At 44.6% G+C, this 14,128-nt stretch overlaps 1 protein-coding gene across 23 annotated transcripts in view; it reads right to left on the bottom strand.

Annotated features, from left to right (window-relative positions):
* The window catches only part of AOPEP (aminopeptidase O (putative)), a 433,403-nt gene that overhangs the window by 335,775 nt on the left and 83,500 nt on the right, over positions 1 to 14,128 (bottom strand). For all 23 annotated transcript variants that reach the window (XR_002126899.1, XR_002126900.1, XR_002126898.1 and 20 more), the window contains exon 5: positions 12,296 to 12,541. Coding sequence is in view for 12 of the 23 variants with exons in the window: in XM_019668789.1 (XP_019524334.1) it covers positions 12,296 to 12,541 (246 nt within the window). In the remaining 11 variants the exon portion in view is untranslated. The remainder of the gene's footprint in view (positions 1 to 12,295; positions 12,542 to 14,128) is intronic.

Genomic DNA, 14,128 nt, shown 5'->3' with positions numbered 1-14,128 from the left:
ACTGTCCCTACCAAACACGCACTGCTTTCTAACACCTGTGGCAGAATCATCTAGGAAGGTGGGCGGGGGCGGGGAGCATTTGATAAGTTACCATGTAAACTAAAGTTTAAGCTACATACTTGAAGGAAGACCTAATAAGAATGTAGCTGCTGCTCTAAAATGCTTCTTCAGTCAGTTAAGAGATTCCATTTGTACAATTTGAGTGATCTAGACTCAACTCTCTGTAACAAACCATTCATGTTTTTACTCTCCCACTGTAACTTATCACACCTATCTTAAGTTTATCCGTGGAGCTACTATTTCGGGGAAGCATGGGCATTCTGGGTTGGTAGGAACCTTAAAGTTTGTCATTCACAATAATGAGCAACAAATCTTAGGTAGTTTTTGACTCACAGAACTACCAAATTTCTCCAAGCTTACTGAACAAGGGAGTAATATTTGCAGAGGGCCTACTATGTGCCAGACATCTTATATATAATCTTATCTAGTGCACGCCAGGGGCCTGGAGGTGGGTAAGCAGTCCCAGAGATTTAACAAATGAGAAATTGGGCAGGGGTTCAGGGTGGTCAGCAGCACAGCTGGACTGGCTCCACAGTCTGTGCTCCCCTTCCATCACCTCGAGGGGCAAAGGATGCACGCGGGCTCTGCAGAAGCACGAAGTAACAGCACGGTGTGCAAACGGAAACCAAGGAGAAGTCAGCAAAACGACAGGGCACTACGTGCACTTGGTTGCCTGGGGCTTGCCCAGCGCTGCGCACAGCCCATGCGTGGGTGTACAGGATCGTACTGCTCAGCTCAAACAAACAACCCATCTTTAGGGTCCACTCGCCCTACACCTCAGATGCCAAGAGTCACAGAAGCCTCGGCCCTGATCCCAGCTGTCTGCACCTGCTGGAACTCATCACCCCACAAGACCAACTACTCAGCTAGGCACAAAGCAGAGTGTGCCCTGCCTGGTGGATGGAAAATCATGGGAGGGGCTGGGCAGAGAGGCCTCCCTGAGTAGCAGGCACTCCAAGCCTGACAGGCTGGGGAGAGCCACGCCAGGGCTCGTCTTGGAAAAAGCTGTCAGGAGCCTGTGACAGCTGGGCCAGGGAAGGACAGGGAGCTTATCTGTGAGGATCAAAAGAGAGAAAAAGTACACGAGGATACTCTGCAGACTGTGGAGAGTTAGTCAGGGAGCGCTGTCATCAAAGAATTGGAAGGCTGGAAGGTGAAGGATCAAGAGCTGCTCAAAGCCTCTGACTCCTTTCTGCAGCCTAACGTCTAATGGTGCTTTTGTTTGTAGAGGCAAAAAAGAAGTAGTCCTTGTCAACTGGTCAGGGCCCTGGGTTGTAAATGACAGAAACCCAACTCAACCAGCCCGGACCAAACAGAGCTCTAACCCAACGGGGGGCAGCTGGTCGGGAAGGGCAGGGACACACATGTGCATGCCATTCTCATCTATGTCTCTGCTTCTCTTCCATTCTGGGACCAGCCACTCACACCGCACCCCTTCAGCCTCCTCTCCTCTTCATTCCTACTGGACACCCCAGGGAAGGACTTGGGCCAAAGCTAAGTAATAAGATTCCAATACAGAGGTGCCCCTAGGGCAGGGGGCTGAGGAGGAAGTGGTCTGTGTCCCCACAGGGAGACAGTGTGTGACGCACTGCCATGGCCTGGGAAGGGTCCCCGGGTATGAGGGGACGGCTGGATAAGCACTGGTCTTCCTCTCAGCTCCCAAGTCAGGGCTCAGTGAAGTTATCTGGAAGACCAGGCACAGACATCTCCTCCTCCTCTGTAAGCCAACTGAATGCTGGAACCCACTGCTAGTGACAATATTGGAGAGGGAAGTACCCAGATCGGGGCCTAGTTCTTTCAGACTTGGGAGGAAGTGTTACAGATGATAAGATGTACATTTGGTCTTGAGAACAAGCACCCTTTTTCTCATCTCTGCCTTTAGAAACAGTGTAGCTTTCCTTCAACAGCTTGGGCCTTACACATGGAAGCCAAGGAAGAGGCGTTACCTGGGTAGGTAAGGAGCCACCACCCGTCTCCTCAAATGACTTGCACCTATCCAAGCACTGGTAGGCACGAGGCTGAATCCCATGGGCTCCTTTCATTTGTCCATTCACTTTCCTCACCCCAACTTCTAAGCACCAGTTTGTATGGCCTTGGAGAAAAGGGGAGAGACTCAAAAGATTAAAAAGATAAAATTCAAACAGATGCAACCAAGGTAACCTGGACCACACAGGATATGAATCATTCCTGAAGAGGACCCCCTGGACAGCACTTACGCTGGGGAGGTGCCCCCCACCCGTCCACCCAGGGGAGCTGGTCACCTGGACAAGCACGGGATTGGGGTGGAGGGTCCCAGGCTTTCTGGGTCTGAATTCCTGCCCTGGCCTGGGGACTGGGGCCTGAGCCCCTACCAGGCAGTGTGCCCTGCTGAGCCCTGGGGCCCATAATCCCCTGATTGCTTGCAGCTCTGCAAGGGGATATCAAAGCCAGGAAGAAATGGTTTGAAGCCAAACAGAGGGGATGAGAGAGCAGGGAAGGCTGATTGGGGGTGGAGGGAGTCTGGAGGGGATGGAGGGAGGGCCCGGGGGCTGGGAGGGTTAGACCAAGGAAGAAGAAAAATGGGAATTAAATGAAAACAGCATTTGTAGCTGGGCCCCTCTAAGCAGAGTCCTGCCATGCATGCATTAACCCTCCATCGATGAAAACAAAATCCCAGGACCTGGTGCCTGCCTGCTGGGGCACATAAAGCTCAGGGGATATAATATCTTCCAGGTGGGTGTGCCCAGAAGCACACAAAGGTGCTTGACAGGTCGTTTAAGACTGACTGTCAAGGTCAAAACACCACCACCTGCAGGTACAACTGAAATGTCTTCATCATCCCACCCTCTGGGTTCTCTGTTGTTGTTTGTTTTAAACCAAAGCCCAGTTTGAGCGGCAGACAAGCCTGACAACTGTTCAAACATATGTCCGTGCAACTTATTAGCTTGCAAATGGAGCTATCTGGAGGCTAAAACAGGGGTGGGAGAGCAGTTAGCTGCTAACTCTGACTGGGCAGGGCCAGGGGTCTTAAGAGGCAGATTGCCTGGCTGAAGGAAGGCCTCACCCGCGAAGCCCACTCCTGACTTGGGACTCGGATGCTGGTTTGCATGGACGGTGAGTACAGCGGAGGGATTATTAGGCAAGGATGGAGCCCTTGCCCTTGACATCTATTTTGCAATTAACGCGGGTAGGAGAGGCCCCTTCTGAGCCTTCTGCCTGAGGGCCGAAAATTTAAATGCCTACTGCTGCCCAGGGCCCAAGGAGTACAAGAAAATCACAGGCTTATGATCTACCTCAACATCAAACAGAAAATATATGTGTATGTAAATAGCTGAACGAAATTGAATCACCCTTACCCTTGTTCAAAATAAAAACTCCAACCCAATTAAATCAAAGAATGTTGGGGCTTAGTCTAAAACACTCTGCAGGCGACTCTCAATCAGCCCCTTACTTTTCCAGAGGAAAAAAACTAGGCCAGGGAGGCTCAGTGACTTGCCTTGGATCCCAACCTGTCACTGGGCCCAGCAACTCAGGAACACAAGCAGGGAGCACCACCAGAGAGCTTCCCCACCATCCTCCTTCCTCAGTCTGACATTCTCATCTGAGAGAAGACGTCAGGATATGGAGTCCATGCAAGCTTTCCAGGAGATACCTACCTCTCTAGAGATACCCACACTGTCCCTACCAAACACGCACTGCTTTCTAACACCTGTGGCAGAATCATCTAGGCAGATGGATGTGTTAACATTCCAGGTGACAAGACCCTACCCCAACCCACTGAATCAGATGCCAAGACCCTACCCCAACCCACTGAATCACAGTCTCCGTGGTGGCACCAGGTGGCTGAAGGGATCCCAGGTCTCTAGCCAATCCACTGGGGTGCAGAGAGAAATGACAGAACTTCCTTTATAATTGTTTCTTCCCTTGTGTGGGGACCCTACTCTGAACTGTGAGCCCATTTTCCTCACTGAGATAAAGCAAGGCCCTTGCCCAATGCCTGACACAAAGCAGGTCCTCACTGCCACTGACAATGAAAGCTAGATTGCATAGCCAGCTATACAACAGACTCCAAGGTATTTCTGAATAGAATAATTCACAAAGTATGTTTCGAGGAGGTGGTTTTTTGGGGGACCACAATGGTCCCGTGAAATACACACTATGAAGAGGGATCCCTAGACATACATCTAGGCGAATGTTGCATATTCTGGTCCTGTCTTTGAGATGCACATATATACCAAGGTATAGTATTAAATCAGGATAATAAGGAAAGTAAAGGTTTTCTTAGAAGCCCTCCAATAAAGATTCCTTTTAACTTGGTTTAATCCATTCACTTCCTAAACTAATTAGCCCACAGTTCCTTTTCCCACATTATTAAAATTCCACAAAACTAGTCTTCCTTGGAACCTACTATATAACAAGCCGTGATTTAGGCTAAAGGTCTCCTATTTCCTTGTAGCCACAAACTCATCAGCATTCATCACCTCTGTCAGTTGATAGGTATCTACTGAATGAATTCTTGGCTTTGCCCATCCAGCCCTATCCAACTACCAACTTTCAATAGGATGTTCGGCAATTGTGCACATGCATGATAAAAGTCAGAAACTGCAGCTGACTCATTCTCCAAGTAGGTTCTCAAGGGTCTGAGAGGACACCAACTCAAAAACCAGGAGCCACCATCCATAGCTCCCACAGCCTAGCAAGCTGGCCTGAGGAACGGAGGCCCACTGGTGGATCACTAGTGGCTTTCAAGAGCATCCCCTGCTCCTTGTCCATCCTAAGTCTTGGCCCAGGAGCCAAGTATCATTCACACTCCCCTGAAATGCAATTCTAAGCTTTCCATTTCACAGTGAGAAGAGGAGGTGGTTATTTTCAGCGAGCTCACTGGGAAGGTGAAGGGCAGATTGGCATTCTGTCTTCCTGGAACAATGTCTAGACGTTCTGAGCACTCACCTCTATAAATAGCATGGTTAGTTAACCAAGAAATAGAACATGTTCCACTTTGAGCTTTACTCAGATTAAGTCAGGGTTGACTTCTGCCTTGTACCCACAAACCCCACAAAGAATTCAATTTTTAAAAAGTAATCCATTTTTTAAATGAGAGTTTCCTCACATTTAAGGCCATTCCTTTGGCCCCTTAAAGCGGACACTTCTTTTTAGAAAAAGGTAGCTGGGATAACCTTCCAATGACATATTAGGGGTGGGGTAAAGCTATAAGGCAATGTCTTCCTTACCCACTTTGTGCAAACAGGCCTCTGAGGCTCAGATATCGGTGGGTTCCAGCAGCATACTGGCTGTGACACACCAGATGGAATGTTCCCTCCGAACAGAGCCACTCATACATTGTGCCTTGCTTGAGGACCGTTTCCAGAGTTGGTGTTCTCCCCAAAAGGAGTCTAGCCTTCAAAGAAAGACATGCACAGCTCCATGCCCACATACATCATAACACATCCAGAAGCCAGTAGCATTTGCTCACTCAGACCATTTGTAGTGGTCTGAGGAGTGAAAACCTGCAAGATTGGGACTATTCCAATTCGGCAAGTTGGCACACTGAATTCCATTGTTATTTTTCACCCACTGTATGCTCTGTTCAGCAATGATGCTTCTGTAGAGAAACAAGTGGGACGAGGAGAAAAATAAAAGACTTTTCTTTGCAATGGAAAAATGGAAAGGTAGTGCCGAATGGCCATCTCAGGCTCAAGGGCTGGAAAAGATTAGGGGCCTACGATGACATCAATAGAGAGAGAGAAGATTAGACATGTAGGTAGAGGGATGATTGCTTCAGGAAGGCCTTTCAAAGGCCTGACAACTTCTCTTGAAGGATGGCCCCAGCAGTGTTCTCTGAAGGTAAGACTGTCAGTCTATGTGTGTGGAGAACAGTTCAAAGAAAACAAAACACTTAAGCGTAATCTTTCAGAGGGTGAGGAATCATGGCGTAATGATGATAAAATACTACTTCTGGATCTGACAAGCAGCACAGCTGTTTGATGGCAAGAAGAAGATTCTGGCTAAGCCAAAAGCTATGAGTTCACTCTGCCTGCTGTCTCAACAGAAGAGAGAGCCTGGCCCCAACATACTCCTGTGATCCAGGAATTTGCCTGGTACCCAGACTCTGTGGCTGCCTCAAAATGAGCCCACAGGGACCTCTAATCTTCACGTAGACTCCATGTCACCATGACTCCCATGGGGCGCCCCTGAAGCAAATATACACCTCCAAGAGGGTTACAGATCAGTCTTGCCTAAGTCTGAACCCCAGGCTCTGCCAGCCATCCCAGAACGAGACCCTGACTTCTTTCTCTGACTCCCCAGCTCTAAGTGATTTGGGGACATCATCTATCCTCCTGCACCTGCCCCGTAAAGAATGCAGCATACACATGCCTTCTCACTACCAGCCTCACTCAGTACAAATGGCTTTGTCAAGACTAACCAAATAATCAGTCAGGGCTTTCTGAGTTCCAGAAGAACATCACTTCAGAAACACCAGTTCCTATTTCAAAGAAGAAAAAGGAAAGAACCAGAACACATTAGCAGGGGAAATGCCTTCTCTATAAAATATGAGGGATTAACAAAGTCAAATAATTTTCTCAAGAAGAAAAATAAAAATAGAAAACAAAATGGAGCAGTGAACACAAAGAAAGCACCAAAGGGGATGCCTGAGAGGGGGCCTAAGCTAGCTTTCCAGACCTTGGGACTCACCAGGAGCTCTGTTTGCTCATCCCTACACAATGGCAGGGGGGCCAGTACACAAAGCCTTACAATTTTACAGGAAAAAAAAAAAAAAGGATGGTATGCGCTGCTTTCTATCACTGTCACCCACCTGTTTGAAAAAACGGAGAAAGTTATGCTGGGAAGAAAACATGGGCAAGAAATGCCCTTCAAAATATTTTTTAAAACAATCCATGCAGGAAGAAATTTGAGTATTTATTCAAGTCTGGGAAATAAACAACAATCCCAAAGAAATAAAACCCACACACAGACCCCCAAATTCTCAGCACATCAGAGAGCAGAGGAGCTGGCAGCCTGGGTGAACAGAAAGGTACATTAATTTACAGCTCAAATCAGATTCCCGAAGGTAAGAATTACTATGGTCACATCCCCTGACATTTAAAGGAAGGATTGTTTGAAAGTATGGAGGTTTGGTTTGGGGATCAAAAAAATTCAAGTAGAAGCTAACAATGAACAAGCAAAGAAAAATTCCCAAAGCTGTGAAACCTTGCTATTTAAGATAATGACAGAAATTTATGACTGCTTCCTTCCCGGCAGAAAGAAGCACAATTAGAAGGCTGGAAACAAGAAGCCCTTTGTCCCAGCATGTTATGTTTTGCTGATTCTATTACACATTGGCTGGGAGATAAGAATAAACAGGACAACACCCAGTCTCATGCCAGGAGGAGGGGAGGAGAGAAAGCTGATTACATTCATTCTTGGGCATGTATGTGCACACCATTTATTTGCAAATTGAGGTACTTAAGAAAACCGTGCATGCAATAGTCAGGAACTATTATAAGCATTCAGAAGAAGCCTTTCATTGCACAATCAAATCTTTTAAGAATAAGCCATGTGTAATAGGGAGCTTTATAGTTTTTCTCTACTATGAAGTGCACTGAAGATATTTAAGTAATTGACTATTATTTCTCTATGCTCTTTATTTATCAATCCTATTTTTGTTCAGTCTTTTAAAAGCTCAGTAATTAGGATAAGCAAACGTATAAACACAGCCTCCCTCCCAGTGACCTACTGTGTCCAAAAAGCTTGCAAGGAATCAGTCAGCAGCCCCTGAGGAGAGGAAACATGGTGACCTGAGACCACAAAGGACAGTTGCCAGTCTGGGCTCCAGGTAGTCTCCTGTCCTGGCAATGGAGAATTCCACTCAAGGACAGCAGCTACTCAGCCAAGTCAGCTTCTAACAAGTCCATCACAAGACAGTTTTCTGATGGTCCCCAGAAAACCGAGAGAAGAGTTGCCCTCTTACAAGTGTCTCCCCGTAACACCTGACTGCCTGGAACCAACAATCCCTACTCCACTTCTGCCATTTCTCAATGGCTCCCTCTTACTCTTCCTCATATGGGTGTGTGCCTGGCTCAGATGACCCAAGCCTAGATGGACCGTAGACTCTCCCAGCTCCTTAAATGAGTTTAAGGAGGGGGTGAAGAAAGTCATTCTAAAGCTCAGTGCCCTACAGCTATCCGGGCCTTCTTTCGGCTCCTCCAGGCCATTATAAGGGTTCCCACCTTTGGCCTTTGGGCTTGAACTTTCTCAGCCTGGGTTGCTTCTCCACGAAGCTGTCACAAAGCTGGCTCCTTCCCGTCATCCAGTCTCACTGCCAATGTCACTCTTTAAAGCAGCTTTTGCCTCCCCACCCAAACAATGCTACCTATCCCAAGTCGCTCTATTACTTACTTGGTTTTATTTTCTTCATAGCACATATCTGAATTATTTGTTTTTTTATGTACACTATTTTCTCCCCTGAGTAGAATGTAAGTTCCGTGCGGACAGAGATCTCATCAATCTTGTTCATCCTTGTAGACTCAGCATCTTAAATCCTACCTGGCATACATTATGTGCGTAATAGAAATGTATTGCAAGAATGAGTAAACAAACAATGAACAGATGAACAAGACAAGCTGGTACAGAACCAGTAACAAAAAGGTCAAAGCAGAATTTGCTACCTATCATCAACCACACTGCTGCTTTGTTGTTTGTCTGTTTGTTTGTTTTTCCAGTATTCCCAGTGGGACCAGGACTATAGCTACTTGTGATTGGTTGAGCTGGGAAGCAGAGACAGAGAAGACTCGGCTTTTTTATTCAGAGCTCTAAACATACATAAAACCACTCTGAAATGGTTTGTAGGAGATTCTTGAAATTCAGATAGAAGACAGGAGAAAAAGAATGCATTTGGATGTCAGCAAGGTAGTTGTGCCAGCCTAATTATGTCCCGTGACATGTAATTGTGAACTGCTGAAAGACAAATGATGAAGGAAAGCATTTATTATAAACACATTCAGAGGTAAGACTGAGGTGTTAATTTTTAAGCAACTGTCATAAATCTGGTTCCAGGATATTATTCCATTAACATTATTATTATTATAACAAAGAGTGTAAGCATGATGACGGGCTCCTTTCATGTATTTCTCAATACTTAGGAAATTAGGCTTACTAGTCAATCCCTAGCCGAGACACCTGAGAAAATACGAACATGCACTGAAAATGGCGGAACACTAATTACACCGACACAGAGAGAGCTGTTCTATACAGTGGAGATCCATTTAAAATGCATTCACATCTTCGTATAGACATCATATTATACAATCCAAGAAATGTACACTCCACAGCTCCTTATATGGCAGATTCAGCCTGCGTGGAAGGGAAAAATAAACAAAACAGAAAGCCCACACTTACTAAATGAGAAAAGTATGGGAATGGAACTTTCAGTAGTGTTTTAAAGACAAACTGGTGATTTTTCTCAGAATCAGAATAGAATAAAAGCATCTCTTCCCTAGAACAGTGATTCAGAAAAGGATTGGAGGCAGGTGTTGATAGGTAATGGGCCCTATTATATTACTAGGTGACAAAAATCAGGAAGTGCAGTATTGATATTCTATTACTGTATATTATTTACCTTCTTATAAATTGATTTGTAATTTTTATACATTCAGGTTGTACAAATGTGTTTTTACCCCCTTCACTGAAATACCAGAATCAGGCTCAAAAACAGACTCAGGGAGAGTTTTAAGGTTATTCAGACAACCCATGATATGTAATATTTAAAATACAGTGCAGTCATTATGCAGATCATCCAAAAATTTAAAAACTCTTTAACATGGTTATTAATAATTTATCCATTTCAGTTCATGTGGGAATGTTTAATGTCATTTACTAAAAAAAGAATGCTAAAATGGTATTCATTAGGTTTAAGACTTAATCACTAAAGAAGTCCAGAGGTATGGAATTTAGAATCTTGCATACATGCTTATAAAGTGTGGACTCGGGGAAGAACCATCTAATTTACCAAGAAGTCCTTTGCTCTCTAGTGCATAACAACTAACAGGGCATTGGCAAGTTCCAATGTGGAGGTCTTTCCAGACGGCTCCTACCAGCCTTGGGATTTCTCTGTTCCTGTTTAGGGCACCGAGGTGACCTGCAAGAGTGTCATCTTTGTTCCAGCTTTGCTTTACAAAGCCCCAAGCAAAGCCTTGACTAGAAGGAAGGCAGCAGGGCCCCAGGAGCCAACTGAATCATAAACCCCACTCGGTCCCACATGGCTCAAGGTGTTAGGATCTTGAGAAAGTCACGCCAAGCAAGTGGAATCAATGTAGGTCAGAGTCAGGACAGACAGAGAACTCCCCCACCCCCCAACTGGCCGGGGAAGCTACCACAATCCCCGCTCCGTGGCTCAAACACAGGGAACAGTAACTAAGCCCAGAAAAATATCTAGGACTATTTCCACAGTCTTAAAAGAAAGGGGGGAAAATGGAAAATAAATGATATTTGACAACCAACCACAAATTTTTAAATGTACAGTTCTCTTGTGCATAAAAGCAGTCTTGTTGCTCCTAAGTTATTATCACCATCACATTTTTTGACATTTGTGCCCAGTACCATTTGGCCTTAGGGTTCTTAGGCTTATTGCTTTAAAAATACAGAGTTAAGCATGTTTAAATCACTTTAAATATCTCAAAAAGCAGCAAACATACAGCCTACCTGCTTGGGCCTGCAAACTTGAAAAGAAAAGCTTTATAGAATGGCCTGCAGGTCAACAAACCCTGGTTTTGGCAGACTGATGTCAGGAAAGAGCTATAGAAAATAAGGTCCTCGGTAGGAAAAATACTCTGCTTTTGGTTCCCTCAGGTCAGAACTTGGAACTGTTAGAAAACACGCCCTGAAAAACTGCAACTCTCATAAAGTGCTAAAAATTCCCAAATAAACATGGCCCCGCAAAACTGTGTACAAATGAGAAACATTTAATGAACGACCCTTTCTTTGCCAATAATTCTGCTTAAATTAAGTCCAGCAGACTCTTCAAAGGGACCAGAGAAGCCCCCTTGTTAAGACAAATTCTATATATAGACATCCAAGACAATTATATGATGCATGTAACCAAATATATATAATTATCCTAGTTTCTACATTCCCATTATCTTCATAAATATAGGATAAAAATCAGTCTAAATGACTTTCTCAGACCTCCTCAAGGATTAAGGCAGCCAGCTGTTTAAAAGTATTCGTATGTAGTAAAGATCAAAAGCAAATGTTCTGGTCAGTTCTTTTCTGCTCATGGGTTTTACAAAGAATGTGTGCAGTTTTCAGGTAAAACACCACAAATGACAGCTGTTCAAAAGCACGGAAATTAATTGGCAGCAGGAATTTCCTTGACTAATAGGGAAAAACCTGAAGTCACATGTTTTGATGAGCTTATTTTTCCCATCCTTAGTCAAGCATATTCGCTGTTAATGATTAAAACTTTTCAAACAGAAATATAACCAAGTAAACTCCTGAGTACATAACCAAGTAAAATGCTGAGTGAAACATAGCTACCTATTACTGAATGAGCAATGGCACAAATGAAAGAATTTTAGGTGTAAATAATATGCAGGGAAAGGTTCAACTTGCAGGTCTTGATTTTCTATGGGCAACAAACTAAGACAACAAGAATAACGTATTTATTGTACTAAAAATTAGTGGCAAAACATGTCCCTCCCCTCCCCTCACCCTACCCCCAGTAAGCCATCTGCTTTGAGCTGTTTTTCTGGTGATGGATTTACACTGATCCATCTACAGTCTCTCTGACACAGGGACTCTCAAGTTGTTGCCCTTGTGACCAATGGCAAGAATGGATGAGACAGCTGGCCAGGATTAGGCAAGCAGCCTATGGCCCTGGCACCAAGCTGTGTCACCCTGCTCAGAGTCATGACCTTGGGCTCATGAGCATTAAGCTCTCACCACCTAAGCTAACCAGCCACTGATCAGCCACGATCCAACGTACATCACTCTGGGGGCACAATGTGTTCCTAATCCCAGCAACAATGTGATTTTATTGTTATGGCAGCTGAATTGAGCCCAAGACACCCAAAGGCTCATGCATGGTGGAGCCTATACACAAACTATCCCTCAGGGCAGCAATGAGATGTCCAAGTACGAGCCATCATGGCCCTTCCATCCTAATCAAATGACAGCTCTGACAGAGCTCAGGGAAAGCAAGAAACAGCCCAAGAATTTTTCAAAGCATATTCTCTTGACGTGTCACAGCGGAACAACATACCTGGCCATCCCCAGACTTGGAAAGTTGGCAGGCACGACGAGCACATCCAGCCTGGAGAACGGGTGTGTTCTCAGGACAGAGTATGCTGCTGAGAGGCAAGGAGGGACAAGTGGCAGAAGAGTCCCTTGGCAGGCACCTTGGAGGCACACTGGGGCAAAGACCCGATGAGGAATGATCTCCTGGGTGGTGGCAGAAGCATTCTGGAAGCGGCAGGGGTATTCCATGTGGCAACAAACACCAACACACCTGGGAACAACACAAAACAAACAGATGCACTTTACGGTAAACCAGGTTTACTCGTCTGGCCATGGAGTGAGGAACCCTCACAGACATGGCCAACTTCTAGGAGACAGCAGTTCAGATGGGCTCACAAGCAAAGACAGTTATTTGAATTCTTCGCTTGTCTGTTTCTGTGCAGTGGTGAAGAATTACAGGTCACCATACTTACTGATGTGCTAAACCAATCGAGTAGTTTCAATCTAATCTAAGCGAAAGTAGTAAAATCGTGTTTTAGAATAAACAGGGGACAGAAGCCTGAAGATTCAAAACAACAAAACAAGGGGTGACCAATTAGCTCAGTTGGTTCGAGTGTGGTGCTGATAACACCAAGGTTGTCAGTTTGATCCCTGCATGGGCCACTGTGAGCTGCGCTCTCCCTAAAAGAGTCAACTGTGCCATTGTCACATGAAAGCAATGTGTAGCCAATGACCATGGCTGTTCCCCAATAAAATTTAAAAAGACAAACAAAACAACCCCCTGCCAAAACAAAAACAAAACAAAACAATTTCTGTCCTCATAAATGTGTTTTCAAATATCACCAAGGGAAAAATCCTCTCCAAATCAGGGATGATTCATAACTCAGAAAAGAAGCAATGGTGTACCAAAATAAAGATCCCATTCTGAAATTTCCTAGTATAAAAGATGGGGACTTAAGTAGAGAGCAATGAACCAAATGACAGTACAGGTTCCAACTTTTCAAAAGAACACAATCCATCTACTGAAAAGTAATCCTGGTGTTGTGCTGTTAAGAAATACAGGGACACTTTTGATACGGTATTTTCCCTAATCCACTTCCAGTACAAATTTAACTGAATTAACCTTTTAAGGAAACAGATCAGAGCCCAGCCCGCACTATCTGACTACTGTCAGCTATTCCATCAAAGGTGGAGCTGAAAAAGAATTCCTAGAATCTGACTCACAGGCCCCAAGAGAACTTATCTACAAAAAAAAAAAAAAAAAAAAACCGACATGAAAGGGAACTCTATTTTTTCACCTGTTAACGCATCCTTTATTCAAACACAATGGAAAGCCCCTCTACTTTTAATTTACAAATTATAATTCTAACTATAGGGGTTTATTAGATTCACAGTGAACACTGAAAAACCTGAAAATACTGGTATGTCCTAACATGGGCAGACTGAAACAATAACACCTCTCCAAATTTCTGAAGTGCCTTTCACCATCCAGGACCAACACTGCCCAAGGAAATCCCCAGAGCCATGGAGATAAGCCTCACTCTCCACTTGTGGTCCATTGCGGTGCACAGAATACAGCTTCCAGCACTAACGATGTTTCATCACAGTAGAGGGTGGAAATAATAGGTGAGGACCCATAAAAACTATCCTGTCACCAGGATAAGGTGACAGGAAGGATACAATTACTGATATGAAATGCTAGCCGAAGTCCCAGGGTTGATAATCTTGCTTTACGGAGAAAGCGAGTAAAGGTACCTGTTGGTAAATATTTAACTAAAAAGGCTGCAGTATCTACATAATGACTAGTACTGTGCTGGAGCATCAATGTAATCAAAGGTCTCACAAAGTGAAAAACGCC

Source organism: Hipposideros armiger, unplaced genomic scaffold (genome assembly GCF_001890085.2).
Source record: "Hipposideros armiger isolate ML-2016 unplaced genomic scaffold, ASM189008v1 scaffold_539, whole genome shotgun sequence".
In the NCBI taxonomy this organism is placed as follows: domain Eukaryota; kingdom Metazoa; phylum Chordata; class Mammalia; order Chiroptera; family Hipposideridae; genus Hipposideros; species Hipposideros armiger.
The sequence above is the reverse complement of the archived record's forward strand: the minus strand, read 5'-3'. Positions and strand labels throughout refer to the sequence as shown.